Here is a 27442-nt window from a genome sequence, read left to right on the forward strand (position 1 = left end):
TTTTTGTTAGGAATTTGTATATTTCGAAACAAAGAAGTATATATAACTTCTGAGTCTGTACGTGTGTGTGTGCTTACATTCCTGTAACTTATAGTATGTATATAGCAGAAATCACGATAAAATGTTGAGAGACCTGGGTGGTTCGCAAAAGTAATTGGCAAATGTTGTGCATATCATTCGCTACCTAAAGTCGCGTCAAGGCTAGATGTGGTGCCTATGGTCGCGATGCTAGCGGCCAATCTTCGGCCGCTATCCGCTTGCTTTCAAATTTCACGCGCAAAATCTATCGCAGTAGTTTCTATTGGGCACGTCAGGGGTAAACGGGAAAATCAAGGGGGTGATACAGAAAGGCTTCTGGTATCATTCTAGTGAGAAACGAAGAGGACAAAATGAAATAATAATTTATATAATAGGTTGAAAGGAGTATGATCGAATATACATATGCATAGAAAAGTTATGCTCAGTATTTGCAGGCTAAGGGATAAAAGTATCACTGTCACATGGTTTTCTGTGAAGCCTCTCACAAAATTCGCAATGTTTGAAACTGTTAGATAACAATGAAAATGTACCCTCTGTAAGCGAAGGTCACCTGCAGGCTATTGTGGCCTTAGGCCAACTTGTAAACTGAATGTACTATGTCCTTTGTTCGAAGTTTAATCGACGAGAAACTTAAGTACATGTAGTACGAACTGCTAATTGCGTTCAATGGAACTTCGATAGGAAATAAACTAGTACTTTTATAGGTGTTTCCGGCTTACAATAGAGTAAACAGCGGCGTGGGTGTCGTATGTGAGTCTGATAGCTATATAAGCATGTCATGTCTATTTGAAAGAAATTAAATAAAAACGATGTACTTTCGTATAAGACTTGTATAGCACTGACGCGCGAAATTTGAAGTTCGCTATCAAGTTGGTAGCTGGCGATGAATAATTGTTTCCAGGAGAGTAGCACGCAAGGGAGCAGCTGTTGCGGAATCGAATACAGTGTATCTTCGGCCGACTAAATGTATAGGGTTTTATTATGGGACGAACGATATTTTATTATGCAGTCTGGTCAGATATCCTGTTAAATTTTTCAGATGTCAGGTAGCACGTATCACTGCGGCGTTTACAATTTATGTTATCACATTCCAACCGGACTGTTTCTGATCAACGCTCGACCACATTTCTACTCCCATATCTGCTTATTTCGGAGTCAATAATATACTAGTTACGTCTGTCTCAAGTATTTAGTGCGCCCGCGTGTCCCAGCAGTGCGTATCTAGCCTTTATATTTAGATACAGTATGATCGGATATGATGAGATGTTCCGTAAGCCGCAAAAACTAATGCGCTGTTCGCTTCTTTTTCTGCTCCTTTCCGTCATATTTTCCCTCATTCTCTCTCTCGGTATATTGAACGGTCCGGAGCCATGCACGATTCATACCCGGGACTCTTTAATATTTATTAGCAGTTTCAGCTAGATTTCGCAAAGATGACACTGTCAGCCACCAGAAAAACCGACTTTACGTTCACATTCTTTATACAGATAGCGCAGACTATCCTTTTCAGCTGAATCTTACCCCTTTTACATGGCCTGATGATTACAGAGATTACGGAGATACAAGAAAGAACGTCCGCTTTGTCACCGGCGTCTAGGCGACAGGTCTAGGATGATCTATAGACAATCTGGTTTTCTCAGCTACTCAATATCTGTTCCATGTAAGTGTTCACATTGTTGCTTCATACAAAATCGTTGCTTCTCTTGGCGCTTTCCTGTCACCCGCGACTTCTATTCGACAACAATTATCTTGCATTCGTATACCGAGAGAACAGCCGACTCGGCATCTTAACGCCGGCCTCAATCAGGTTGGACTTTCGCTGGACGTAGTCTTCATATTTTTCGCGGTTAGGCCCCATAAACGTAGTGCAAAAGTTACACTTGTCTGCCATGAACCGAAGAAGCAGGCTGCTCCCGAGATCAAGACTCGTGAACGATCCCGGGGCAACCATCGGCCACGACAGACTTAGCGAACTCCACAGCGAGGGCTGGCGGACGAAGGGCAAATCACTCTGGGCGTCACTGGCTGACCCCAACAGAGTGTACGCCGTCGTGTACGTCTTACGGAACATCGTTTTGATAATGCGGACGTCCTCGCGGGCCGTATGTCGGCTATTCAAAACGAGCAGAAGTGGTCGACACACGTTGATGGGGCGGTCCGTCTGAATGACGAACATCAGTGGATCGATAGCCGCCCCACACAGCGTGCGTTCCTCCATCTGCAGCGTCATATAGGCCGTGGCCCCGCCGAAACCGCGACCCACGATAGTGACTCGGTTCAGGTCCATGATACCGGCGAGCGCCGCGGAGCAGTTGTCCGGCAGCTCGTTTCGACACGCCTTTCGCGCGTTGATCTTCTCGAGACAATTTAGCGTGCGGATCAGCTCAGCCACTCGGCGGTGCAGCTGGCGTAGGCGGATGTTATAGAGCGATGGCGATTTCTCAATCGATCGATAGTTCACCCAGACGGTTCTGCTTTGGCCAAATGTCTATATACAGAAAGCAAAGGGCATAAACGGAGGGTACAGAAACATATTAGGATACAGAAACAACAGAAAAATGCTCGCTAAAGTGACAAAAAGGCGAATAGGTATGGGTAAACGTTAGAAGCTCCTTAGAGTACGGCTGTAAAGGGCTGGTAATAAATATTCATAGGTTAGGTAAGGATAAATCACTGCGTTAGATATGATTTATTACAAGTCGATTTAGAAAAGGGGTTTGATATGAACATTTCTGTTAACTATCTGGTTGTGGACCATGTGTTACACACTTCAAAAAAACACCCGATTAGTACTGTCTTAGTGATTTTGACTCATTAGGAACTCAGGGAATAGTGAGAAAAACCGAATTTAATTGTGGCCTATCAAAAGATGTTTGATGGGTCACCCGTAGGCCAAGCAATTGAGTACGAAAGCAGATTTTATCTGCTCGAACATATCTGATGTTCGTTAGACTTCCAAGCTTCTGTGAAACCTTGTGTGAGATATACGATGGTCCTTTTTCATCTACTTTATTCATTTTTCAGATTCTACAGCACTATACTTGATCATTTCAAAATTTGCTAACTGTTTTCTTAAATTTGCTTTTTATCCTCAGCCAACCTTTGTCCTAAATTTGGCAGATGTGTCAGTTTCATCAGCGGATTCGTTTAGCTGCCCATCCTTTGTGCTGATCTGCTCTCCTTGGACGCTGTCACCGCAATCACTTTCGTCCTCATCATCATCAAGAGTAGATTCGCACATTGGAACCTCTTCTTCGCCGCGAAGCGGCTCATCCGTCTCTTCCCTATCCTCATCCCAAGTCTGATTATTGGGGGATTTTTCACCGTCAACAGTGTCTACCTCTTCTTCGCCGTCCGCATTGCAGCTAGCCGATACTGTCACCCGTTCGACATAGAATGTCCGGCAGGCCGTATTGTCCCTGAAACAAGGCCGACAAAAAAATTAATCGTTAACATAGATAAAAGCATAGTGAACAGAAGTCAGAGTATTTATATTTTGTAACAATAAACCGGTAGACGTATCCACATGAAAAAAAAACTACTAGACTTTAATCGGATTCAATACATTTATCGTTTAGAGTTTATTGAATCGTGTTATTGAAGCAGCGACCCTCTAGACTCAGCATGCATGTGCCTATTATCCCTGAAACATCGTGTTCACCATCTTATAATAACAGAGTGGTTAATTATACATATACATATTCATCTTGTCGATGCCTGAAGGCATATATATGCCAGTCCCATATCCAATCAAAAAATCCACTTCTGATTTCCTGACTGTCTCACAGTTGGGTTTCTCCCTTCCACTATTCACAATTCTACGATGCCAACACTGATGCTCGTACAACGCGTGATAAGGAAAATACACAAGAATAACAGTATCAGGTTCCCGCGGTCGTTACAACTTGTGCGCAGTCTTTATCTCTTTCTGTTCCTTTTTTATTGCATCTCTCAATAAACTATTAGTTGGCCACAGCGATTTCCTGCGAGCTTCTGAATTAGATCAACATCTATTTTATACTCAATCTTTGACCATCTTGCCTACGCGAATACTTTAATTTTAGCTTTCCATATTTTGCTTCATTTGTGCCAAACCTCTATAAAGCGACCAGAAAGCTTTCTCACGCGAGCATCATGTTATCCGGTATATATGTTCCAGTGATTGGCTTAGCCCCGTCTGACCTTCATCGAGTCGTCTTTGTTCTGTCTGCATTTGTTCTTCCCAGTGGTGGATGGTATATTTTTCTGGCTAATCGCCTAGTGCTCACAAGATCTGTTCAACAGAGTGTCCTTAATTCAGTTAGTGTATTTTGCCCTTGTCAGGTGTATCTGTCGTTTGCAAATTGCTCCTGCAATGAATGTCCTTGTTCTAGCCGAAAGCGCACTTTGCTGTTTATCCCAAACGAGGTGACGCTGTTCTGCGGGTTTCGCTTAACGGTGAGTTATCGGATGGCAGGTACTAGTTGTTAGTACATGAATAGCGGGGGGAAGATTGGTAAACGTTGAAAAAAATCGTGAGTAACTGCTTAGAAATCATTCCCAAAAAAATCCCTTTTCCGCAAGTCTTTATTTGAGACATAATTCATTCTACCATATTAAAAAGCAAACTCCTTCAAATATCCTTGGTAAAGGGCTCTTTTGATAAGGGATATCCGTTTTTTCCTTTATCCTGATCCGCTTTAACCAATAACCTGATTAAATGAATGGCACGGAACATCGAGGCTTCTTCCCGTTCCTCACGTCTCACGTTGCAGCAAGTTATACGATTCACTACGGCATCCCGTACAGGATAGGGTTTCGAAGATTTCAGCCAGAGACCTACGGTGCAGCGGCAGAACACATAGCTTACAGCTTGGCAATAAACACTGGGTGAGACACCCTACAGTCCAACTCTCCAGTACCCCGTCTATTTCTCTCAGCCACCTATTCCTTTGTATGCTCTCTATTTATGTCGATGTGTGAGACTGGGTTATCGTTTACCCTTTTTTTTATAGCTACCATGTACCATTGTCCCTTTCACAGATTCCAGTACTTTCACGAAGCCCTGGCAGTCATGGTCAGTAATCAGCGTTGTCAGCCGAACAAAATACCAAAAGGGAGCAGACAGAGGTGTTAAACTGAGCAGCCGTTGTCTCCACACCTTTCACTTGCAGTTGTCCTCTTGGCTGAATGGCACGGAGACGATTAGCTCGTTACAGGGCTTCTCGTAGACGTTTTTTACCTCAGGTGGAGCAGTTAATTTGGCGCTTCCTTCGGATGGCTGCAAATTTTCCCTTAGTCGTTTCTTAACCCACAGCTTCCTATAGCCTGGAGCCTTTCTTCGGTCAAGCAAACATAGTAAGTTGGCGTGTAAGTGGTCGGTTTGTGACTGCTTGGGCGGATCCTTAGTGTAGTGTGCCTTCATCCCTAGCCCATTGTCGGTCCTTATCGGCTGCCGGATCAGATCAACTGGTGCGAGTGACGTCAGGCCCGCTTAGAGGAGAAGATACTTTAGGAGCATGTTCGAATGATTTTTTCCCGAGTTTCAACAGTGTAGTAAGTAAGGAATATCTCATGTGCGACTATTGAGTGATTGCCTCGGATCGCCTATTTTCAAACCTGTTGTATTCATCTTATTACCGACCAATCATATGAGCTGCAAAGAGACCACATTTCAGAAATAACGAATATATAAAACTAAGAATGTACGGCCAGACCCCATATCACAACGTCAGCGCTTTACTCCTCGTCCTTAAGTCCTCGACAAATCGATACTGGTCCCTTTCCTATACCTCTAGCAAAACTGACTGCCTTATTGGTCTTTTTATGGTGTACAAGTGATGCTCGCAACATTCTGATCCGATCGTCATAATTAACTTTGTGTGCGTCACACAATCATACTTCCACCATATCGAATATATAATGATCATAATCACATTTTTTTGTGCTTGTTCTTCCTAAGCACAGTGTACAGCATATTTAACCACAGATGTGAAAAAATAATGACTAATTATATTCACACTAACACTTCATCGTTTCCCATAATTAGCCTACTTAGTAACGTGACAAATTTAAATTTCTCCGTATTTTTTAAGTTTCGAATCGATGCCCGCAACACATGTTCATACGAACATATATATAAGAGCGTAGTGTTTTTTACGCGTTATAGTAAACGTAAAAGCTTTTCATTAATGAGTTTTTTTCTGTCGTTATTGAAAATAACAGCCATTGGCTCAAAATAGAACTGGATAGCGTGCTATGAAGTGACTCTGAGGTAGGTGCAGCGTATCAGGAAGGTTGAAGAAAGACTGTTTTATCTGAAATTCGGTGTTCCCATTGGTAAAGACTTAAATACCAAGCTGTTCTACACAAATACTGAGTTCTAAATGCTGTCAGGTTTAATCATATTAACACTGTCGAACATTCTTAAGGTTGATAATAGTTATACACAATGTTATGCGTGCAGAATATTGATGCCTGCACGCGGATTGCTATTAAAGGATTCGAGGCAGTCGATGTCCTCGTGTTTGAAGATTTAACTCCTAACTTACCGCAGCAGTTCTGGGAGGTCCAAGGTATTTTCCAATTGGGGCATTTCAAACCCTAAAGCGGATAGCAGATTGGTTTATTCCTTTCCAAAGTTGTTCATAATGGGATAGGCAGGTTTAGTAAGGGATCTTAAGGAACGTTTACAAGCCAAATATCAAAGATACAATTAATTTTGGTATGTCTTAGGTTTTATGGGTGGGCCCGATCTTGAGCTGACACATGGAACCGCGTCAAATAGCAAGAAATACTGCACATGAAAAACACGGATTGGGAACTAACGAGGCACAGCTTAACACTCGATGTAGTGAGATCAGTCGCCCTTGGTCATTATTACCGCTAACGAGAAAATGATTGACTATATTCGACGATCAGTCGCACACATGGTATAAAATTTTGCATAGCGGACATAATAACGATACACTGCTAACGTCTTGGTCACAGTTACTAATAGTTCTAATTATAATCGTATATGAAATGTTACAAGGAGCATTGTGAGCAATGCATCTTATGCTAAACATGCCAAGCCTTTCTTATAAATAATAACCTTGATCATAGAAGGGGAAAGTCAGAAGCGGCCATCGATTCAACAAGGAGAAAGTTACATTTTTAACTGAAAAGAACTATCGACATTTCGGTTGTCGCATATACGATATACTAGTACATACACATATACTGCAGAAACTATGACGCTAACCATCGCCGTTGTCAAATATATGTACAGGTTGAATTCAACAATGTCGAAGAGTCTCTTACCTCAATAAGATCGCACGTTCATAATATGAAGTATGGCGTCATAAATCAGTTGACCATATATCTTATTTTAAAATATAACTATCATATCATAAATCATAGAAAGGACATATAACAGCAGGCTATATAGCGTATATAATACAAGCGTATATGGAAAATACCAGCGGCGTACTTTTGCGCTTGTTCTCAGATTAAGAAAGGGATAAGAGAGGTTTAGCGGTCTGTCGATCCGTAATTGGTAGGAGGGCAGCAGGAATAAAAGATTCAGTGACAAAACTTCAATAGACAAATGTACACATTGCGTAGTCCAGAGGAAATCGCGAAAAAGGCGTTATCAGGGCGGAATTGATAGCCATCTATTTTCTGCTTCTATAGCATAGGTAATGAATATATTAACTTTGGTAACTGGTGCAGAAAAACTGAGATCATTCTGGCATCGGACAGGAGGTGGTCGGAGCTAGGGACGACGGGAAGAGAAGTGCCCGGCCCTGTATAAAATAGTAGTGGATCCTTGGATGATTTTTAGCAAAAAGAACTCGTCAGAGTTTTTTTCTTAGTAACGCAAGCGATTTTGAAATGGGTTCCCTATCTTAGGGGCTTTGTCGACAAAAGGCAACACACGCAATGAGTAACGCTGTTATCAGTCTGAAAGGGCACGATGTATTATGGTTTCGTTTGTATGTCTTATGAATGCTGGTGTCAAAGCGGGCAGATATCATACGAAATGACCTGGTACTGCGGGAACTTTGTTCTTGTCGCAGATAAGGGCAGAGGACAGTTGTTTCGATTAGCTAATGGATTACAGGAGCTATGTCGTTTACAATGAGCGAAAATTCTTGGATATTTTGCAGTGATAACTTGGTTCGAAAACGTGTTTAGGTAAAAAAGCTAGGGATGCATTTACGGGGACGACGTCAAAAACAATTTAAGAACAACCTCTCAGGAGAAAGATTTTACCGAACTTGCGCACAGCCGTCTAATGGCCTACGTAAGTACATCTTATTGATATATTTCCAACTGAAGAACTTCTATATAGTTCCAATAAAAATTGTACACGTACCCTTTGGGAAGTTAGAATAATATAATAATAATAATAGTAAATAATTATAGTAAATTCTCTTGCTCTTGTAGCCATTACAGAGCGCTATCAACTGATCGGCTGCAACTTTTGTACAACATAGTAACGAAAACTTTCGTCCTTGTCAGAACTCACCCGAAAGAATCTGCCATGGTTCTGCAAGTGTCGACTATTTTTCTCACATTCAAACGGTAGTAATCAGGCAAATGTAATCCAAAAAACATAGCTAGAGAGATAACCTTCTAGGCCACCTGACGTGTCGTGTTTGCGTACCTATTATTGAACGGCCTACTCAAATAAAATAGTTGTCCTGATAATACTAAGCTAACGAGTGTTTACTAAACATACAAACGAGACAAATTAAGCGTTTCGATATTTCTTTAGGCTATTGACGTTAAAAATGTCGGTCCTTCTTCAAAAAGTGTTCTACCTGTGTTCAACAGCCGCAACGACACAGCCGTGCGAGGCAAGCTCAATACAGAGGGACGAGCTTGTAGTTCGGCATTCGCCAATATCGTGTGAGAAAAGCACCAGCGGAAATGCGTTGCGGTTCTCTCGCACCGGCCTTCCGTTCGTTGTAGCGGGAACGTATAAGGACGCTGTTTGCTTTCCGAGTATCCTACGAACGAGAAATGAAAAAATAGGAACGATCGAGAAATGAATCGCGGTCGGCTAAAGGAAATATTCCGCTTTATATAAATAATCGAGTAAAAACAAGTAAAATTAAAAAGAAGAGATTTAAACACTTGCTATTGCTGTATGTTAGCCATTCACGATTTGGAAACATTTCTATCTGGAATATTTGATTAAAAAATTTGTTTTAAAGAAGAGCTCAGATAACGCAGGGCTAATGACGAGTACACTAATACGTATATGTCTGGTAATCAAGCTACTCTTAGAAAAAGTTCTAAGCGCATTTTCAAGCGTCTATAATAATAAGTAATGTTTAGATAACTTAGTTTATTTTTTTGTATTGCGGAAATTACGGATACGGAGTCGTAAGGTTGCAAATGTCAGTAATCTACTCGATGCTATTTTCCTAATGAAATAGTGTAGTTTGCCAATAGTGATACTGATGACGAGTATATAAAATTCTTATTATTTGACACTTACTTATATATTACAATACTTGCACTAATACGATACAACACATTGGCGCAATCCTTTTTAATTATCTAACAATAATTAATTATCCTAGAGCATTAACTCACTCTCTTGTGTTTATCCTGCATGTTTTAACCTTTATTAAGAACACTAAATCCCACTGTCTCCATCTAATTATAATAGAAACCTGCGCGTTACACCCGCGATATTTCCTAGTACTCCAACACTGTTTCGATCCTCGTAGAAAGTAAAAACGTACGTTGAGAGAGAAACTGAGGTAACTAGTTGCTAATATAGCGGTATCAATAGCATGTAGGATATTGAACAACTAGTACCACTTTATGCCCTTTCACAATACCGAATCCTTCCCACCCCACAAAACATATCTTTCTATCCGATAGTGTTTTTTTTTTTCTTCTTTTCGTTTCCGTTTTCTTAGTTGTTGATTTTCGCCTGCTTCAAGCTCTAGCTGCCAATCGTCACCGGACTACCATAGTGAAAAATACGATAAATGTACGATATCGTGCGACGAAGGGGGGGCTGCTAGCTTGAGTCCACTTGAATTTTCTGAAGGAGCGCTGCTAATCGACTGGCCTTGTTATTGGCGCGAACAGTTCCAACTTGTTATGCTGTTTTCTATTACTGCCTGTACTTTTTTTTGTATCTCGAATCTACGAGTTTTGGTTCTTTCTATTCATAGCATGGCTGCTTCAACGGACACAGTCTATTCGAGAATGCAGCGGTGTCAGCACGGAACGGTTCCCGAATGATTCCAGAATTGCCGGCGTCTTTGCACGCACTAGTCTGTGCGACAAACGCTGCAATCTTTTCTGAAATGTCCATGGAGCCATTTTGGCCCAATTAGACCTACTGGGTGGTGGCAAGGCCGTCGATAGCTGGCTTCGACTCGTGGCCTCACTGATCTGACACTTTCTTGACTTCTTTCTGATTTTCTCGGAGTTACTGGCGACAGCGGGCTAACACTATACATAGGAACCTGCTGGAATAGCAGGGGCGGTCGAAGTCTTCGAGGATCTGTTGAAATGTTTTGAAACTATACGTAGGCAAAAGAGAGAAATAAATGAAGAGGCGTGCAGGAAGAGCGGATTTCTAATCGGAAAATTATGCGACTTCAAACGACGTCCCCTCATTAGTTTGCCCATCTACCTTAACTGGCATTCATTTTTCACACTCATAGAAATAGAGAAAAAACACACCTTCAAAGAAACATGGCCGGCCGCAAATGTTCATCTCAATCTAGAAAAGAAATTTCTTTTTAAAAAAACGTAACCTTGCGTTACGAATTCGTTATTCCTGAAAACAGTCGAGTTAAATGAATTACGATCTGATGCGCAGCATCTCGTTATCTGATTGCCCATCCGTGGATCGGATCTGCCATTGGCAAACGATTTCCCATTAGAAACATTGTAGTATCGCAAAGTGTATTTACTTCCCATAAAGGACACCCTGGGAAACAACAGGCACACTATCGACAATTAATCTGCTTATCGCTGTAGGCATATCCAAAATAGGTCTCGAGGGAGAGATTTCGGATTGGCAGAGAATTATCGCTTCGTCTCACTAAGAAGTAGTCCACTTGCGTGCTTATTGGCTGGTGTCGATAGGGTCTTCGATCCAAAGAAAATAATTTGCAAGCTGTTGGCGCGTAATGCTTTTCTTTGTTGGCATTACGCAGGCAGAACTATTTGCGCGATTTATGTCTAAGATATCGAAGGTCAAATAAACACTGGATAAGTAGACCCTTCCAAAATTTCGAAGTGGCAAGTTCATTAGTGCGAGTAATAACGAACTTTTGTTTTGATCTTTTTCGTGTTTATGTTTTCTATTAAACTTATCCTTATAGGGCCTCAAACAAATTTCTAAAGCATTGAAACAGTTCGATCAGTCAGTGATTTCGCGGAAGAGGGACACATTTTATAGGAAACTCAAATCAAAATATCCCGGGTTCGACTATGTTAGTCGTAGTACGTTATGTTTAAACGAAAGCATTTACGACTGCTTCATATCTCGCTAGTCTCTATACCCTTATTGCGTTCACCATCTCTCACGACGTATCAAAGTGTACGTTCTATACAATACTGCCTCGTCCCGAAGTGGGCATTTCGACCTGGACAAATGCGCCCTGCTTGGGGGTCACTGGTTTTTATTATGCCTACAAGAGCATTGTGACAAGTACAAACGTCGCACAAGTCTATAAAAAGTGAACCTCGTACTTTCACCTATATAATTAGACAGGGATAGAACTTATATAATTTCTATGGTTTCTCTGCTTAATCCATAGTCGACAAAGTCAGCATGGAAACGGTATCTCGCAGGATGTACATACGATTACAGAATTGTAAGCATCGCACGTTCTAATAGATGGAAAAATAACAGACGGGGATTCGATCTTTTTCTATGTGCCTAATGTTCCAGTATCAGCAAACGAGTCAAATATATTTGAAATGGACCCGTACGTTTTCCATAGCGAAATCTATAATGTTCCAACGACCTGCATAATAAATTCAAGTAAGGATTATTTTATAGAAGAGGAAGCTTCATACGATGAAGCCTGGCGAATCAGAAGGCACTATATATCAAGATATTCAAGAGATGCAATATTTTCTTTGCTTTTGCCTTCTTTATTGTGAAGGACTAAACCGTGGGTCGGTGACTAATAACGACTAGGACCTCTATACCTTAACCATGCCCGAGTTAGCGACTATGTATTATTTATATTCTTGATCGTAACACTGTTCAAGTTTAATGACTTTGGCGAATTTTTGTTATCTTCTTTTCCCTGGCTCAGTTTTTTTCTTTCATTCATTCTGCTATTCGATGTTTAAAGTATACGTATAGATAGATGATAGAAAAGATCCCTAGTTCTTGCCAACCGCCTACCACACAGATCACTCTCCATAGTATCGCTAATAAGAGAGACACATTAATTCCCTGCTAATTCGACAGCGACCGACTGCAAAGAGATTCGCTACCTTCCCGTCTCTTCACGAAGTAATGTGTAAGTCCTCTTCGGACTGCCAGCCCAGGCGACGCACGCGTTCGGCTACAGTCCCATTACGAGAAATAGGCCAAGAACCGAACCCCTACGCCTACGCTGGCAATCCGAGGCAGGCTCTTCATCGAAGGAAGCGAAGGTACGGATTTGACGCTGCGAAGTTGGCGAGTCAGCAGACACCTATCGTTTCGGCGGATAATAAATGATGTAGCAAACAATAGTAGTAGACTGTCAGAAGCGGTAGAGAAGGGGAGACAAACGGCTAAACATGGGCAGTCAACATCAGAGATTAGCCAAAGCTGATCAACGGAGTTCGGAGCTTACTAGCACAAGGAGTTTGGGGAAAAGGGAAAAGGTAAGAGAAGAATAAGCTTCCATGTATTGGCTGAGGTGCGGAGTCGAAATTGCTGGCAAATAGGGGCCTATTCGAAAGGAAAACAGAAGGAAGTTGAGGTTTGACGATAAACACATTGTATGAGTGAAAGATGCGGCAAGCTACGTACTTGACGGATATGGCCCTCCACTCCAGACGAGCGCGCGTCCGATCCTTAACCATCGGCCGTCCTCTGTCAATATCCGTTAGTCCGTATTTCATTTTACATGTATTCACCCTCCATTTTGTGAGGCACTGAGCAGAAAATACATGCGGAATAGAAGTAGAGAGCGAACTTTCTATGAAGTAAATTACAGTAGCAGACTGTAAATGAGTGGCGAGTGTACAGAGTGACTGGATAATTTTAGGTACCGGTTGCGACATCCGTGATAGTTTAGTGGTAAAGGTATTTGATGCTAAACTTATAGAAATACATTGTGGTCTAGGATCGAATCCCGGCATAGACATACCTCGTTGCGTGAAGGGTGGGAGGCAACACGACGTCTGATGAAGCCCAATAGCGGTACCGAACGTAAAACTAAACATTTAGATATAATGGAGACGAATCGGATGTGCTGTTGCCACTGCCACAATTTAATTTCATTAATAAAGAACAAGTATTACTGTGTTATTCCCGTAAACCAAAATTTAGAAATAGGACGTGAGCTAGCAGGGTATGTATGATGTGAGAAGACCTAGAATAAGTACCTAGTCAACGATGAGAAGAGTCCCTTTGCACTCTAAGAACACAGCATGCCTTTCCAATCCACACCAATGGTGGTTTTTTTGTACAACATTTTGTATAACATATGCAGAATAAAACATTTAACTACAACGTTTCTTTCTCGAGAAAAGGATGCGCGGTTTTATAGAGGCGTTTATTCGAAAGTGGTATTACTAGATAAAGACGAATAAGAGTGCAGTCATGCTAGCAGCCGTGGCAGTTTGATCGGAGATCCAATCTCCATGTTATACGAAGCAGCTACGAGATAATAACAGTGTATGACACTGCGAAAAAACTCATTGTATGGCTAACTTTATTTAGCTTTTAAAAACGGAACATCAGAAGATCTCCGAGTTTCAGCTGTCGTTAAAAATTGTTTAATTAGTCATTAATTAAGTGTTTAAACTAATGATCGTTTTTGAAGCTAGACGACGTTAAAACTACAAATATCACGTCATATGAATTGCGTCAAATCGGCGTTGGTGTGCTTTAGAAGCTGAAGTTCAGCGGCACTAGATGTACTAAAAATATTGGAACGCTTTTAATTGGATTTAAGATAGAATGTCTTTCAAATGAGCAAAATTTTTCGAAAAAACATACTTTACAAATTTATTACCATAAAGGCATAAACGGTGTAAAAACCCGTACATTTGTGTTGTTTATGGTCAAGATGGGTTATCGAAGGAAACAGCCCAAGAATGATTGGTGACTTTCGTTTCGAGAATTTCTATATGGAAAATGCTCCCCTTAGTGCGGAAAAAATTGATGAAATAACGATTGCAAAAGTTGGGGGAGACAACCGACATATGAGTACCCATGATACCGCTGTGGGACTAAACTTTCTCTGCTAAACAGTTTTATATCACTTGAATAAATCTTTTTCAAAAAAAAAGCTCGATATTTAACTGCCACATAAACTGACGCAATAGAATTTACCCGATCGTACTTTTATTTGCAAAATTCTACAAAAAGCCAATGAAATAAAGCCATCTAAAGAAAGGATAGTAATATGCAAATAAAAAAAATGTGCTCCAGAATCTGTACCAAAGTCCAGACTGACACCAAAAATTATGTTGATGCTATATGTTTGGCGAAATTAGAAGAAAATGATTCATCATGGGTTGCTATCGCCCGGAAAAACAAATGGTTCGAATCTCTATCAGGTCCGGAGGTAAGTAGGCTACAACAAGCCATTGAAAAAATCGATTGGAACTAGTGAACGAAAAAAGCGTCGTCTGCTACGATAATAATAACAATCCACGCACATCCTTAGCTGCCTGACATTCGAAGGAACTTGGATAGGAAATTCTAATGCATCCGCAGATCTCGCATCATCTAGCTATCATCCGTTATGGTCTCTCTTTTATTAGTGCTGCTTGTCACAATTTTTGCCCAGAAACTACGGAAGTTATACGGCGATAGGATTATGGTATTACCAGGAAAATGACGGTAGGCTGTTGATCAAAATAGCGCATATTTTATCCGGTACTATTATTTTGAAATAGATTTAAAAAAAAAAAAACATTTATTTCAGTTTTGGCTTAGAAACGGTTTTTCCGACAGTCCAAGGTATATAATGCTTTTCCGGCCCAGTTAACTGAATTCGTTCAGATGACTAATTCAAGTCCCGCGGTCGATACCAGACGTCATAATATATGTGTCATAAAAATCATTATTATGTGAAGAATATTATTTTTCTACACAAAAAATTTTAAAAAAAAATTGAAATGAAGTGCATTTCAGAGGACTTACTTGTGCGTGAAATAGGTAAGGTTTCCGTGCACCTTGGCATAGCCATCAGAATACTTCTTCTCTGGTTGCGGTAGCCAGGTTGTTCTGCGGTCGACATCCTCCACGATATGCGACCTTTCATCGCACGGATAAAAGATACGGAAGAGGACGCCTCGATCCCGAGTGACGCCGTTCAACATGTCTACGGAGCCTACCTGTATCGTAATTGTCCCAAGTACTTAAGGATTAAATTAAATTCTAAAAGATGAATAGCTCAAATCTCAACAAATCGTCTATAATGTTTTTTTTTTTCTATTATAGGACAAATACTGTGATTGGGCACCAACAGGCAAAAATTACGAAATTGAATAAAAAGACTCATATGCTGTAGGGAACTGACATTTCGAACGTCTATAAAGGGAAGACCAAATGTGCTAACGCTAGGATAGATGTAAATGCAAATTAAAACTTATATTTAAAACCGCATTTGTGTAGAATGCAAATTCCATTTTCACCTAATTAGATGCCCGCTTATTTGTAACGTTAGATTTAAATTTTTTCCATTTTGAGGCACCCTGATCCAAAGTTACTTTCCGACATATAGATAGATATATTCGATACTTTTACAGCCATGTACTTTGTGTTTTCCGTCCGGTACTGCAGACAAATCTTGGACTCCCTGGAGCCGGCAGACTTGCTATAGTTATACGCACAGATATGGTTAAAAAGCTTTCGTTACATTCCTTTATGTCCTTCCCCAGTTTCTAGCTACCGCTATCAGCCATGTTTACAACTAATCGATGAACCCCAGGGGCACCCAAGCAGCTCTCGCTGCTTTGTAAATCAGAGATGTCTGATTTTACGTAGAGCTATGTTAAGCGCTTTCAACTTCTGCCTCCTGCCTTTTCCGCCTCAGCAACATATTATGCATATCGCTGGTATCTCTCTGTTTTGCATCTTGGGGTTCAGTATTTCTTGTTCGTGTTGTGTAGGGCGAACAAAAGATCCCTTGTAAAAATTACTTATTTGCTTGAGGGTCTCCACTTTATACTTCACTATATGTAAATTTGTCGAGAGATCTTGCTTCACTTTGTCTAATACATTTCTTCAACTGTGACGGAAAGTTCACAAATTACTGTTTCTGTGACCTCCGTAATATCATGCCGTATGCGTTTTAATGATAGTTGAACACCACAAATTGACTTACTTTGCTATCATTCGTATAGTCAAAAACGTTTTAATAATACCACTATAGAACTCTCTATTTGCAAGCACGAACCTGCATTTACCTAACCGCATTACATAGTATTGCAGAATACAGGTCTTTAAAGGGAAGACTGTAGGATTCGCACATTCGGTCGTGCTACTCATTCGTATATCAACACCTGTGGGCTTGAAGATCGATATAGTGCACCGTGTTCGTGTTTAGTCGTACGGTTTTTCCGTTTCCATAAAACGTTTGACAAGTGTGCTCTGTTAAGTTCTTTATTCGACGCAGGACTTTATTCGACGTGGAAGGGTACGCGCATCTCTATATGTACGTCACAATGTGGCGCACTTAGTTACTCGAGTTTCTCGCGCCATCATACCTATCGTAAGAGGTGCGCCGACGCTTAGAAAGGACCAATGGTAACCTGCGGGAAATCTCTTTATTTCGAAAAACTACGGAACTCCCAGTCTTTGTTCATGTTTATAGCGAAATTAAAGAAAAATAGAGTAACTCTCCATTGTACCGATTGTCGCAAGTTATTCTTTGGCCTTGTCTCTCCTCGCCTGAAGGTTTTTCCCTGACTGAATTGTCGATGTCATATCGTCCGGAGATCCCATAGTTGGGGTTCAGCACAACTTGCTTGTCGACCTTTTACAAGCCCCATGAACTGCTAGTTGCGGTAACTTTATGACCACAGCCACTCGCGGGTACGCCCTGCAGAAGCAGTTGCGCTTACCAGTATGCAGAAGGAAAGGTCGGGCGGAGAACGTCACGAGAGAGTTTCACAAGGTATCGGCAACGAAATGTTAAGGATGCTTTAAAAGCGGACCTTCACCGTTTTTTTTGAAGGGATGCATTTTGCTGAAAAACACGAAAACAAACTCAATAGGAGACGCACTCAAGAGCACTCCACGTAAATCTCTTAGTTCCACATGGGTTACAGTATATATACATGAGCCGCGCCTCATATTTCTGCCGTCTTGCATTGCCAATCGCCGAACTGCGCCATTTCCTCTCACTGAGCTCTTTTTTATACTCAGGCTCGTCGAGCTGCATCGCAGCATGCGCAGTAGTGGTCCTCGCAATAGGGCAATACTAAAGTGTTTGCTCACTAAATTTAAGCACACTTAGTGAAATGGCCTATGTTTGAAAGCAAGCCTAGATACACCTCGTTTCATGCCGGAGCCAGCCAGATGTCTGAGTTAATGCTTAACCACAGTATCGCTGGATGTAAAACTCTAGAAAAAAGCATCTGCACTATGCGAAAATTTTGCTAACGTAAGGGAGACCCTAGACCGATCAGTAAACGCAACAAACGAATATGTTGACTCATAGCATCTCGAACTTCGCCACAGTAGAGTGGTGCTCAAAAACCGAGACTTACCGGCAGACAAGCTACAGGAAAAACCGGATGTTCTTGAGTAGTTGCAACAAGCCCGTTAAACAATATGAAGACGCTATTACGTTGGTGGGCAAAAGGAAGGGCAATCGTTAGCCACCTCCCTTCTCCTGCCACTTAGAATTAGGTAGCACGCGGTTAAAAATCCCCACTTTCACAGTTCTTTGTTTATTACCTTCCGATACAGCCCAGATAGTGGCAGGCAGTATTAATAAAATCCCGCATAGTAACACAAACATTAGGCATTGCTGCTCTTCCAGCAGTCACTTCTGGATGAGGGGGTCTTGCGTCACATCACGGCAACCGTGGTCGCGCAGTTAAGGACATCTTATTTTGGTATTCGTATGGGTTGGCGGGGTGCGGTGTGCCTTCTCCGCTTATGGAACCCTATGGCTGTCGTGAGTCCTTCTGGTGCGCGAACGCAGTATTTCTCTTTAATGTCTCGACGGCTGCACTGGCCATACACTTGCGCAGTAGATGATAACTTATGAGCCGGAATCGCACGAGATACGATCCACTGTAGGAGTGGAGTTACGTGATTGTATCTACTAGCGTAGAGAATATGCACCACAAATCCATAAAGAATAATAATCTATATGTACGTGCTATGTGTACTTGGGTCGGCTAAATCAATGAGCGAAGAAGAGGTATTTTGTCGCTCGGGAGCGGAAACACATTTCCTGTACAACATCTCCTTTAACAAGCAACTAATTCAACGTCAGATGTACCGCAGTTGCGGTGCGATCAAATAAACGTGCACAATATAACGACTCGGATATGCAAGGCTACTACTGTAATGAAGCTTCTATCTTTTTTATTGATGTTGATGATCCCTAAAGGCAACTCGTAACATGTTCCTACAGAGAAAACGATAAGGACTCATCGAGGAATCGTGTTATAACCGAAGATCGAACATACGTAGAATGTCCATTGGCAGCAAACTGTGTGGCTCTTTCATAGGAAAATGGGGCCAAATAGAATGACTAGCTACCAACTTTTATATCTCTACAGGGTGATCTGAAACTCATAGGAAATATTCTGATAAACATAATGCTAGAGCTCGGTAAAGGAAACATTTAAGACCTAATCGGATTATTAAGTATTAAAGTGATGCAAAATAGAAGATAAAAATCTTCCTTTTGCATATACATATGTTCTTTTAGTTTCTGGGTGGCAGCAGTGATTTGCGCGGGTTCGTAAGTGGTGTTCGTCACGAGCTGTTAACACATTGGTGTGTAGCTTTAGTAGGAGTCTTCGGCTCTCTGAAATCTCTCTCGGCTCGCTGATGGCTCGACTGAAATGTTTCTGATAACCGTGTTAAGTGTTTCTTTTCTCGAACCCGATTATTAACGATTTACTATTTTCGGACCAGGCTTTGGAGCGCACTGTTCTAACAGAACGATTATGGTTCGCCGTTACAAGCAGCTCTATGTTCCTATGGCAAAATAGCTTGAGAAAACTAATAGCTGGCTACTCATAGCGCCATCTTCATCAAGCTACGCATAAAAAATGAGAATATGCTATAGACAAAGTAAAGGTAATGGGATGACATCTACAACAGGGAGCTCGCTAGAGATTAAGAACAGCCCCACGAAAACAGAGTTACCTGTAGCTGCCATCTCATTAAGCGACGAGATACGGTAATGCGCGATGAATCTATTAAACGAGAGACTTGCGTAATCGACGTATGATATTTGCCTGCAGCAAAACAGCCTTCTGGATCATTAGTATTTTGAACTGTATGTCGGCTGTATATACATGCAGGTCATTTCGTGTCCAGAGAAAGGCTTTAAGATTGGCGGTCCCCTAAAGTCAGTTGACAAACTGAAATTGTTTAGTTCAAAGTTTAAGTGTCCTTCAAATGTGACTTACCATTACTTCAACATGAGCTTTTTTTTTTACTAATTTTTTTTTAAGATCGGCTACAGTGTAGTTATCCCTTGCATATCAGTCAACGAAGCTTGCGTAACCTACCTTATACCGACCACGTGGGAGGGGCAAGTGATTGATGCCCTCTGTTGAAAGCGTTTTATCGCGGTCTCGTTCCCCATCCTCCATCGAGGCCACGCTTCACGCCAACAATAGACAGATAAAGTGGATATCCTCTTCGACCCAAACGGTTAAGTCCAATTTACCACTCAGAATCCAGGTAGCAGGCTGATTTTATGCGCCGACTGCCGTTGCTAGTATCGCGATGCCGTCTGAAATTGGATTGTTCACAAAATACGAAAACAAATATACGATACTTGATCTTCCCAAATAACAATAAAGACTCCAACTCTCTAATAAATGGCACATTTTTTTATGTTTTTTTACAAAATTCTTAAATTTGTAGTGTTTGATAGCTTAGGGTTAGTACATACAATTAAATTAAATAAACTTCCTTTTAATAACGTAGTAAACGTCGCATCGTAAAAAGAAGCCCATGTGTGAAAGTCATCATTAATCTCCAATCTATAATGAAGCACGAATAAGTTTGCTTTTTTGCCATTTCCTATTTATTTCCTAGTAAAACAGTCAATGACAGTTTCTGATAACGTCACCGTTATGCTATATGCGGACAAACCCAGGGGGTAGTTGGGGATTTTTGTGACTCATTAGTTCGAACTCTTACTCCTGCGTGGATATTGAGGTGATTTCTGCGTAAGAGGATGAGGAGAAGAAATGTCCAACGACCCTAACGCTGAAAACCATTAGGAAGGCAGATATTCAACAGGAAATAAAAACGTTGAACCATTTCTCTATGTGTGTAAACGCCTTTCTGTAAGGGAGAAACCCTATACGTTAAGGGTAGATAAATGAATGGGGGAAAAGGCTCCCCGCTAGAACGTTTCAACCTTGGCTGTGCGCCCCACACACATGGATAGTCTTAAGTTCTTACCTATATCGTTATTATTGCACTTTATCTGTTTTTGTTCTTCGGCCACACCTGTCGTGTAGTTTGGTAAATACAGAATATTTTATATATAAATATATAGTATTCTTATTTTGTGAAAATAGGTGAATATTGCGCGTACCTAAAAACCAACAGTTTTATACCGAAGTAAGTTTTAGGTGTTTCGCCTGTTTCCAGTGGTAGCTACCATAAAACACAAACGATATAATAAAGCATTTAAGTCTACAATCGTAAAAACAACAAAATACAATTTTTGCTTCGTAAACGGGGAATATCTATTATAACATATTCATTTTGAACGGTAACTTACTCATCACATGACTAAAGTTATTCAAAATCGTTGATTTGAGAGATATATACTAAAGACCAGTAAGGACAACCTTTCGTTTAATGATCATGTGCACACGAAGACACTATATTATATTAGGTAGGATAAGTTACAAGATGCATTTCTAAAAAGCTTTTTTGAGCTGTCCCAGGCTTCGCTTTCCATCTCAGGATAAATGGAAGCTTATTTCGAAACGTACCTCGAAGGACACCTCCCAAGCCTGTTGTATTTACTGGCATGCTAGACTGACACCATGTATTATTTTATATTTTAATCATCCCATAGTATATTAAAAAGGCCCTTTGTATAAAGCTGCCACGAAAAAAGATTAACACTTAGCCAAATAAGTTATACTCAAAAAAATTATCTGACAGTCTTAACAGGACACCCGCTGTTATTTTATGATAACGTTAAAAAGCCTACGGCCTACACAGTTTGGCTCCTGCCACATAAAAAGCAACTGATTAGCATCAGCTGCGAGTATTAATGGAAAACAACACACTGTAGTTTAACACTACAGACGTCCCTTTATAAACACCATGGAATTACTCGACCGTATCCTGGCTTTTCCGTTAAAATACTCCAGGAACGCCCATATTAAAAAAGCCATTTGCTAACAAAATAGTTATACAACGTTGTTACACGGACATCTGTCGTGTATCAACTAGGCAGGCAGAACATCTTTCTTATACATAAATAATTAATAGAATGGGCAGATCTAAATTGTATTGATGGGCCATAATCAAACTTTTTAACAATTCATTAGCTTCATCGTAGCTGGCGTTTGCAATAAAAAAAAGTGACGTATTTCGTGTATTTCTCTAACGACATGAACTTCAAGTTGGAGTGCACGCGTTGCGTTCCCTATCTGTGAAAGCCGTGTCGTACTAACTGCGTTTTTCACGCGCGCAAAAACTCCCCGGAATATTTTGTTACGTCGCCCCCGTAAACAACGATATACTAGAACTGAACACAACAAAAGATCTCCATCACTTGAAGAATACTTCCTCCTTGCCATTTCCAGTTAACGCTCAACGCACCCTCAGAGCAAGATAGCTTTTCATTACGTGGCGTCAATTTCTTTTGCCCTATCTTTGTTGCTCTTGCGGTAACAATGCGTAGTGTAATCCAACAAACCCTCAGAGTTCTTAATCGCCTTCTGCTCCGCTCCCGCCTAAATCAAGGCGAGGCCCTAACGTTGCTAGGACAAAACGATTGTTAGCTAGACAAAAAGAAATAAAGGAAAAGCCTTTAGGCAGGCTTGACTAAGCTAGGTGCAGTGTCCAGTGGTCTTGTCTATACAGGAAAAAAGAGGCGAAAAACCAGACCAGGGAATATTCAAATAGTGAAATCATTCATTATATAGGAAATGCTCTTGGGTTTCATTTAGTCGGGAAACGGAAAAAAATATAGATATATATCCTGTTAGAGTACTCTATAAGTGTTCAGCGTACTTCTACGTTGAGTGAGATTAACTAACCATAAAATTTCACTTGGCGCTAAGCAAAAACAGGGCGTCCCAATGCAAAATAATGAGTAACCTCAGTTGTTAGTACACGGTAGAAACTAGCTTGGTACTGACATTGGTCAAATTTCTGAACTAAAAATCGTTAAGCTTCGCTTTTTGTTGTTTTAGCTTTGTCAGCCTTGTGGCAACTGTCAGTAACGGTGTGTATCGGTTTTCCTTTAAATGGTACGAGATTGGTGCGTGTACTTCGGTTTTATCTATTTGATGCGGTTCTCAATGCGTCTCTTTAAGATTCGATAGATTAAATATTCAGGTAACCCAGTAACCTAGCATACGAGTGGCATACCCTCAAAAGATAACACATGATAAGCTTTTTGAGTAGGGATATGTTTTCCCACAGACGGCACACTGTTACCGTGTTGCTTTTTTTTACCGTCTTCCTTACCGCGGTTCAAATCTCTGTTATTGCTGCAACCGTCTTTTACTGTCATAAAATCCTTCTATTGAATTTTTCTTATCAACTTCCAACACGGTTCTGTCCATTTAGAACATTTCGAGTTGCCTCACTGCCACTACGGTACACGCCGGCTTGCAGGAATTTCCCACGAAAACAGGACGCGGTTATTATGCGAACCTGGTGCTCGATGCTGTGGAACATCGCCTTTGATGTTAGGAGTTCATCCAGACCAGCCGGGTAACTCGAATCGGGAATAGTTTGTGTTCTTTTTTTTTGCTTGGTTGCAATCACGTCAGCTTTGCAAATACTCACGTATCGGCTGTTAACTTGTACACATATGAGCGGTATACGAGCAACTGGTAAGTTATACTAGCTTTCCATGCTTGTTTTTGTCCGCGAGTTTGGAGGCATAGAAGTGACTCTCACTGATTTTAGTCGGCATCTGCATTCTTGACCCCATGTCACTACTTCGTGCGTGGGTGTACGTACGTAAGAATAAACAAACGTAATTTTTGTTGTCGTTGTTTTTCGTGTTATTGGTGTTTTCCACAAGGAAAAAGGTGGGGTCAGGCCTATGGCGAAGACTGACCGGGACGGTAATAGCCCAAGCCTATTAGTTCATAAAATATATACACTACAGATGTCTGTTTACCAGTGTTTTGTAGGTACGGCATAATATCGGTCCGCAGAACTGTCCATTCATCGGCCTCTGTCAGCACTACCTGTTTGGCCGTCACTGTCTGTCGGTCAAGGAAGGACAGGTCAAAGTAAAGCCAAATACTGTAAGAGGTAACAGGGTTAGAAAGGCAAAAGAACTACACGAAATTAAATAAAAATAATGAAACGAGCCTGTTTTAATATCCCGTCGAGTAATAGGTAGAGGGATATCCTGAAGCAAAATAAGCGAATACGACGCTAGGGCCAATTCACGTATAAGGTCCTGCTAACGACGCGCTGGTCGGTTAACCAGATGTCTAGAAGCAAGCATATATGGAAGAATATCGAGGTGTAGCTTTCAATCTATTTTGGTAAGTTTAGGGGTAAACTTAATAGTGACGCATGGTAGGCGCATTTGTAGTTAAATATGACAGATAGTTTGTTATCAAAAAGCAAAATTCAACCTTGCCACTGTAAAGGATATTTTTTTTCATGACAGAAGTGTAGGCTTTCGAAATGACGAAAAAAACAGCGTAAATTTAGTTCAGAAAAAAACTGTGTATCGGTTGGCCGAAGCAGTATATATGTATACATATGAGCCAAGTATTGACAGCGTTTCTCGGACCAATATGTTCCATTTGCAGTTACAAACATGTTAGCACGAAGTAGAGCAGTAGCAGCTTCAGGAATATTTCGCAATCAACTGTTTGGAGTTTTACGGAAATACGCTCGTAATAATTAGTAATAAACGTCAAAAACATATAACCAATTACTCAATAATCGTACTTCCGCACCTGCAATTCTAGAGAGATACGTCCTCCATTTTGTAATTGTGTGTTTTTAATTAATTTTTGTATTTTTTCTGAGGCAGGTGTTCGATTTAACTTCAATTGTACCCCTGTTGCATCGAAGGTGTGATTCACAGTGGTTACGGCGCAGGTGTATAAAAACATGGCAATAAGTGATTTATTTCCTGCAACACCTAAAGCCCCAATGCGTATATGATCAGCAGGAGCATTATTCTCGCGAATCCATTCAGATATTATCCAAATATATTTATTATCTATTTACAAAAGTTGATTATTATTTTGGGCTGATCGAAACTCCGCGCTTGCAAATTATATGATCTGATTTAAAAAAAAATTGACTTGCAGGGGTTTACTATTTGGTTTTGCTTAAGGGATGTATTGTTTGATTTCTGATCTAAACACAATATGACAGCGTCTATCAAAATGGTTATCTATAGCAATAGATTCGAGGTTAGTCTTACGATGCCATTAGTACCATTTCGGTCCTCTTGAAAACGAGTCGGACAGAATCTCACTCGTGGCATAATACCTCCTGGCCTATTTCGACGTGTCAAGTATAGTTCGTAGCGTGAATTCTTTTCACAACCTACCACATACAATAGGTGTAGTCGAAGAAGAAAGGTCTTTTTGAGAGTATAATGCAGTGTGGATTAACTCTTTTTCTTTATTCCTGTTTAGTCGACGCACTCCGCGGCGATGCATCGCGATTGGAATCACATGTGTTGTCAAGCTGGACTTGGACCGACGCGCCTTACGTTTACGTTGTTTTGCCTTTGCCAGTGTCAGAAAATTCGTCTTGACCGTTCCAATGAATAGCAGTACGTTGAAGATGTCTGAAAATCGCGAACGTAGTCATCGTGGTATGAATCCAGAAAAGTGGCTCTATAACTAACCGTCGTTCGTGTTAATTTCAAAAGGACTTTTTAACGACGAGCTATCTACTTCGCAGGCAGGAACCGCACGCTGCGTGTGTCGAGATTTTGCCCGCGGTCGAACCAGCAACGTTATTTCGAACTCCAAGCCGCTGCTTTAAGTTTTTGTATCATTATATAGTACCTACAATCGCGGCCTCTAATTGAATTTTTTCCAGCGGCAAACGTCATTCCGTTCGTTCTTTTCGGTTTACTTCCTGCACTTCAAATGCGATTGGAGCGCCCCCCATACCAGACACTTTGCGGTTTTCGACTACCGTCGACCATTCTTCATTAAGAACGGAATTCAATACCGAATCGAACGCCACATAGCATTGAAAGCTGGATCCTGAACAGGCTGGTGAGTGCAGGCCAGTTCAAACAGGCCTCAAGACTTGCACAATCGAACAATTTCAAATTATGTGCACACAATTCGTGTCATTATTATATAACCTCTTGGACTTGATAATCTTACAAATAAAATGTAATAGACTTGTGCAGTGAGCAGGAAAATGGGGTTATTACTGTTGAATGGGTATAACGTATTTGAGCAATAGCGTAATTTACTCAAATCAGTAAAAAGAAAACTACGAGATTTCGTTAGTATGCTGATAATCGTATAGGTGCCTCTGAAATAGGTAGACAATACTGTGATGAAGAAACTCAAGACATCCGTATGAAGTAGTTGATAGTTAAAAAAGCATGTACTTCTTTTCTCCTGTACGAAGGTCGAGATCAAAATAAATGTCAAGCCAAGCTGAGGATTTATTCAGTTAACGAATAATTATGTTAAAAGAGAAAGTCAAAGGTAATTCAGTTAGAAATCGAAACTAAATAATCTAGCTATACTTCCTGATTATTCTGAACCTTGTCAATACATTCATACCCTGTGATCAACGAATTCGGTGCAAAATACTCTGTTCGCTGAAGCTGTTAAAGTAGTTCCTTGATATCAAGAGAATATTTCTTCAGCCCTGCATCACCGTAAACAGGTCGCGCTTCATATTCTTCTAAATAGTGATTAGTATTATTCAGTACCTTACGTGACCGACAACTACACCCGTAATAGAAAATAGGAAAAAAAGATATCATGTAAGCCTATTTTGAAACACACTGATCCATTAGTGGTTACAGCCGTGTTATTTGAAAGTCATGCTTGGTTTACGCTGGAATATTTGAGCGTGTATCGGATCTTTTTTTCGGATCAGACCAGATAAGATCGCCGCAATATCAAAGGATCATCTATCCAGATGTTGCCCGCCTAGGTTGCACAGTCAGTCCCTAAAACAATTATTGCGCCGATGTCTATATTTAAAGACGTCATTTTTATAAAAAAATATATCATGGTAGTATTTTCGCTACCATATCAACAATCGTTGGATCTTTAGATTATCGTCCTTACTAATCTAATTGTAATCTAAAATTCACGTAAATGGCTTGTGGATTTGTGCTTTCATTAGTCGCGTGTTAATCTTCCATGACGTCCGGCTTTTCGCCACCCTAGCGTCTCGTGTGCATTTCTCTGCCTGCCCATTGGATTTCATCAGGGAATAATTTACATTTCTAATTTTGTTAATTTGTATTCCTCACTTTGGTTGGTCAGTTGCCCCGCCCTTTATCTTTGCAAAGACCCCTTTTCTTCTTGTACGATTTTGCTTCTGGCCAGTTGTTGAGTTTGATGCCACTGTTCGGCTTCATAACAAATATACCTGCGAACAAAGCCGCAGGAAAAGTTCTGACGCCTATAGCCTACCTGAGCTTCTACTCAGAGATCCGATTTAACGTCAGCTTCCATCTTGAACGTACTGTCGTCTAGTCAGCTAAGTCTGTGTTTAGCGAAGATCGAATCAAATTTAATTTAGAAACAATCCTCTCTGTTATGAAACCTATACCGTTATAAACGGCAAAGAGTTTCGCTTCGTACATGAGTAGCAACTCGTCCGCCTCTATCGATACTTACGGCC

At 40.8% G+C, this 27442-nt stretch overlaps 1 protein-coding gene across 9 annotated transcripts in view; it reads right to left on the minus strand.

Moving 5' to 3' along the window:
- Nucleotides 1–27442, minus strand: part of LOC111243966 (platelet-activating factor acetylhydrolase 2, cytoplasmic-like) — a 55150-nt gene continuing 27708 nt past the window's right edge. For 5 of the 9 annotated variants that reach the window (XM_086978555.1, XM_086978554.1, XM_086978556.1 and 2 more), the window contains 5 exons: nucleotides 19923–20153; nucleotides 15365–15554; nucleotides 8826–9014; nucleotides 3140–3458; nucleotides 1–2527 (listed from right to left, as the gene is read on the minus strand). In XM_086978555.1, coding sequence (XP_086834681.1) covers nucleotides 1784–2527; nucleotides 3140–3458; nucleotides 8826–9014; nucleotides 15365–15554; nucleotides 19923–20010 — 1530 coding nt within the window. In that variant the 5' untranslated portion in view covers nucleotides 20011–20153 and the 3' untranslated portion in view covers nucleotides 1–1783. Of the gene's footprint in view, nucleotides 2528–3139; nucleotides 3459–8825; nucleotides 9015–13018; nucleotides 13144–15364; nucleotides 15555–19922; nucleotides 20154–25157; nucleotides 25401–27442 lie in introns of those variants that run through there. The other 4 variants (XM_086978558.1, XM_086978560.1, XM_086978561.1 and 1 more) reach the window with 4 other exon arrangements.

This window comes from Varroa destructor, unplaced genomic scaffold, assembly GCF_002443255.2.
Source record: "Varroa destructor unplaced genomic scaffold, Vdes_3.0 BEIS01000002.1, whole genome shotgun sequence".
NCBI lineage: Eukaryota > Metazoa > Arthropoda > Arachnida > Mesostigmata > Varroidae > Varroa > Varroa destructor.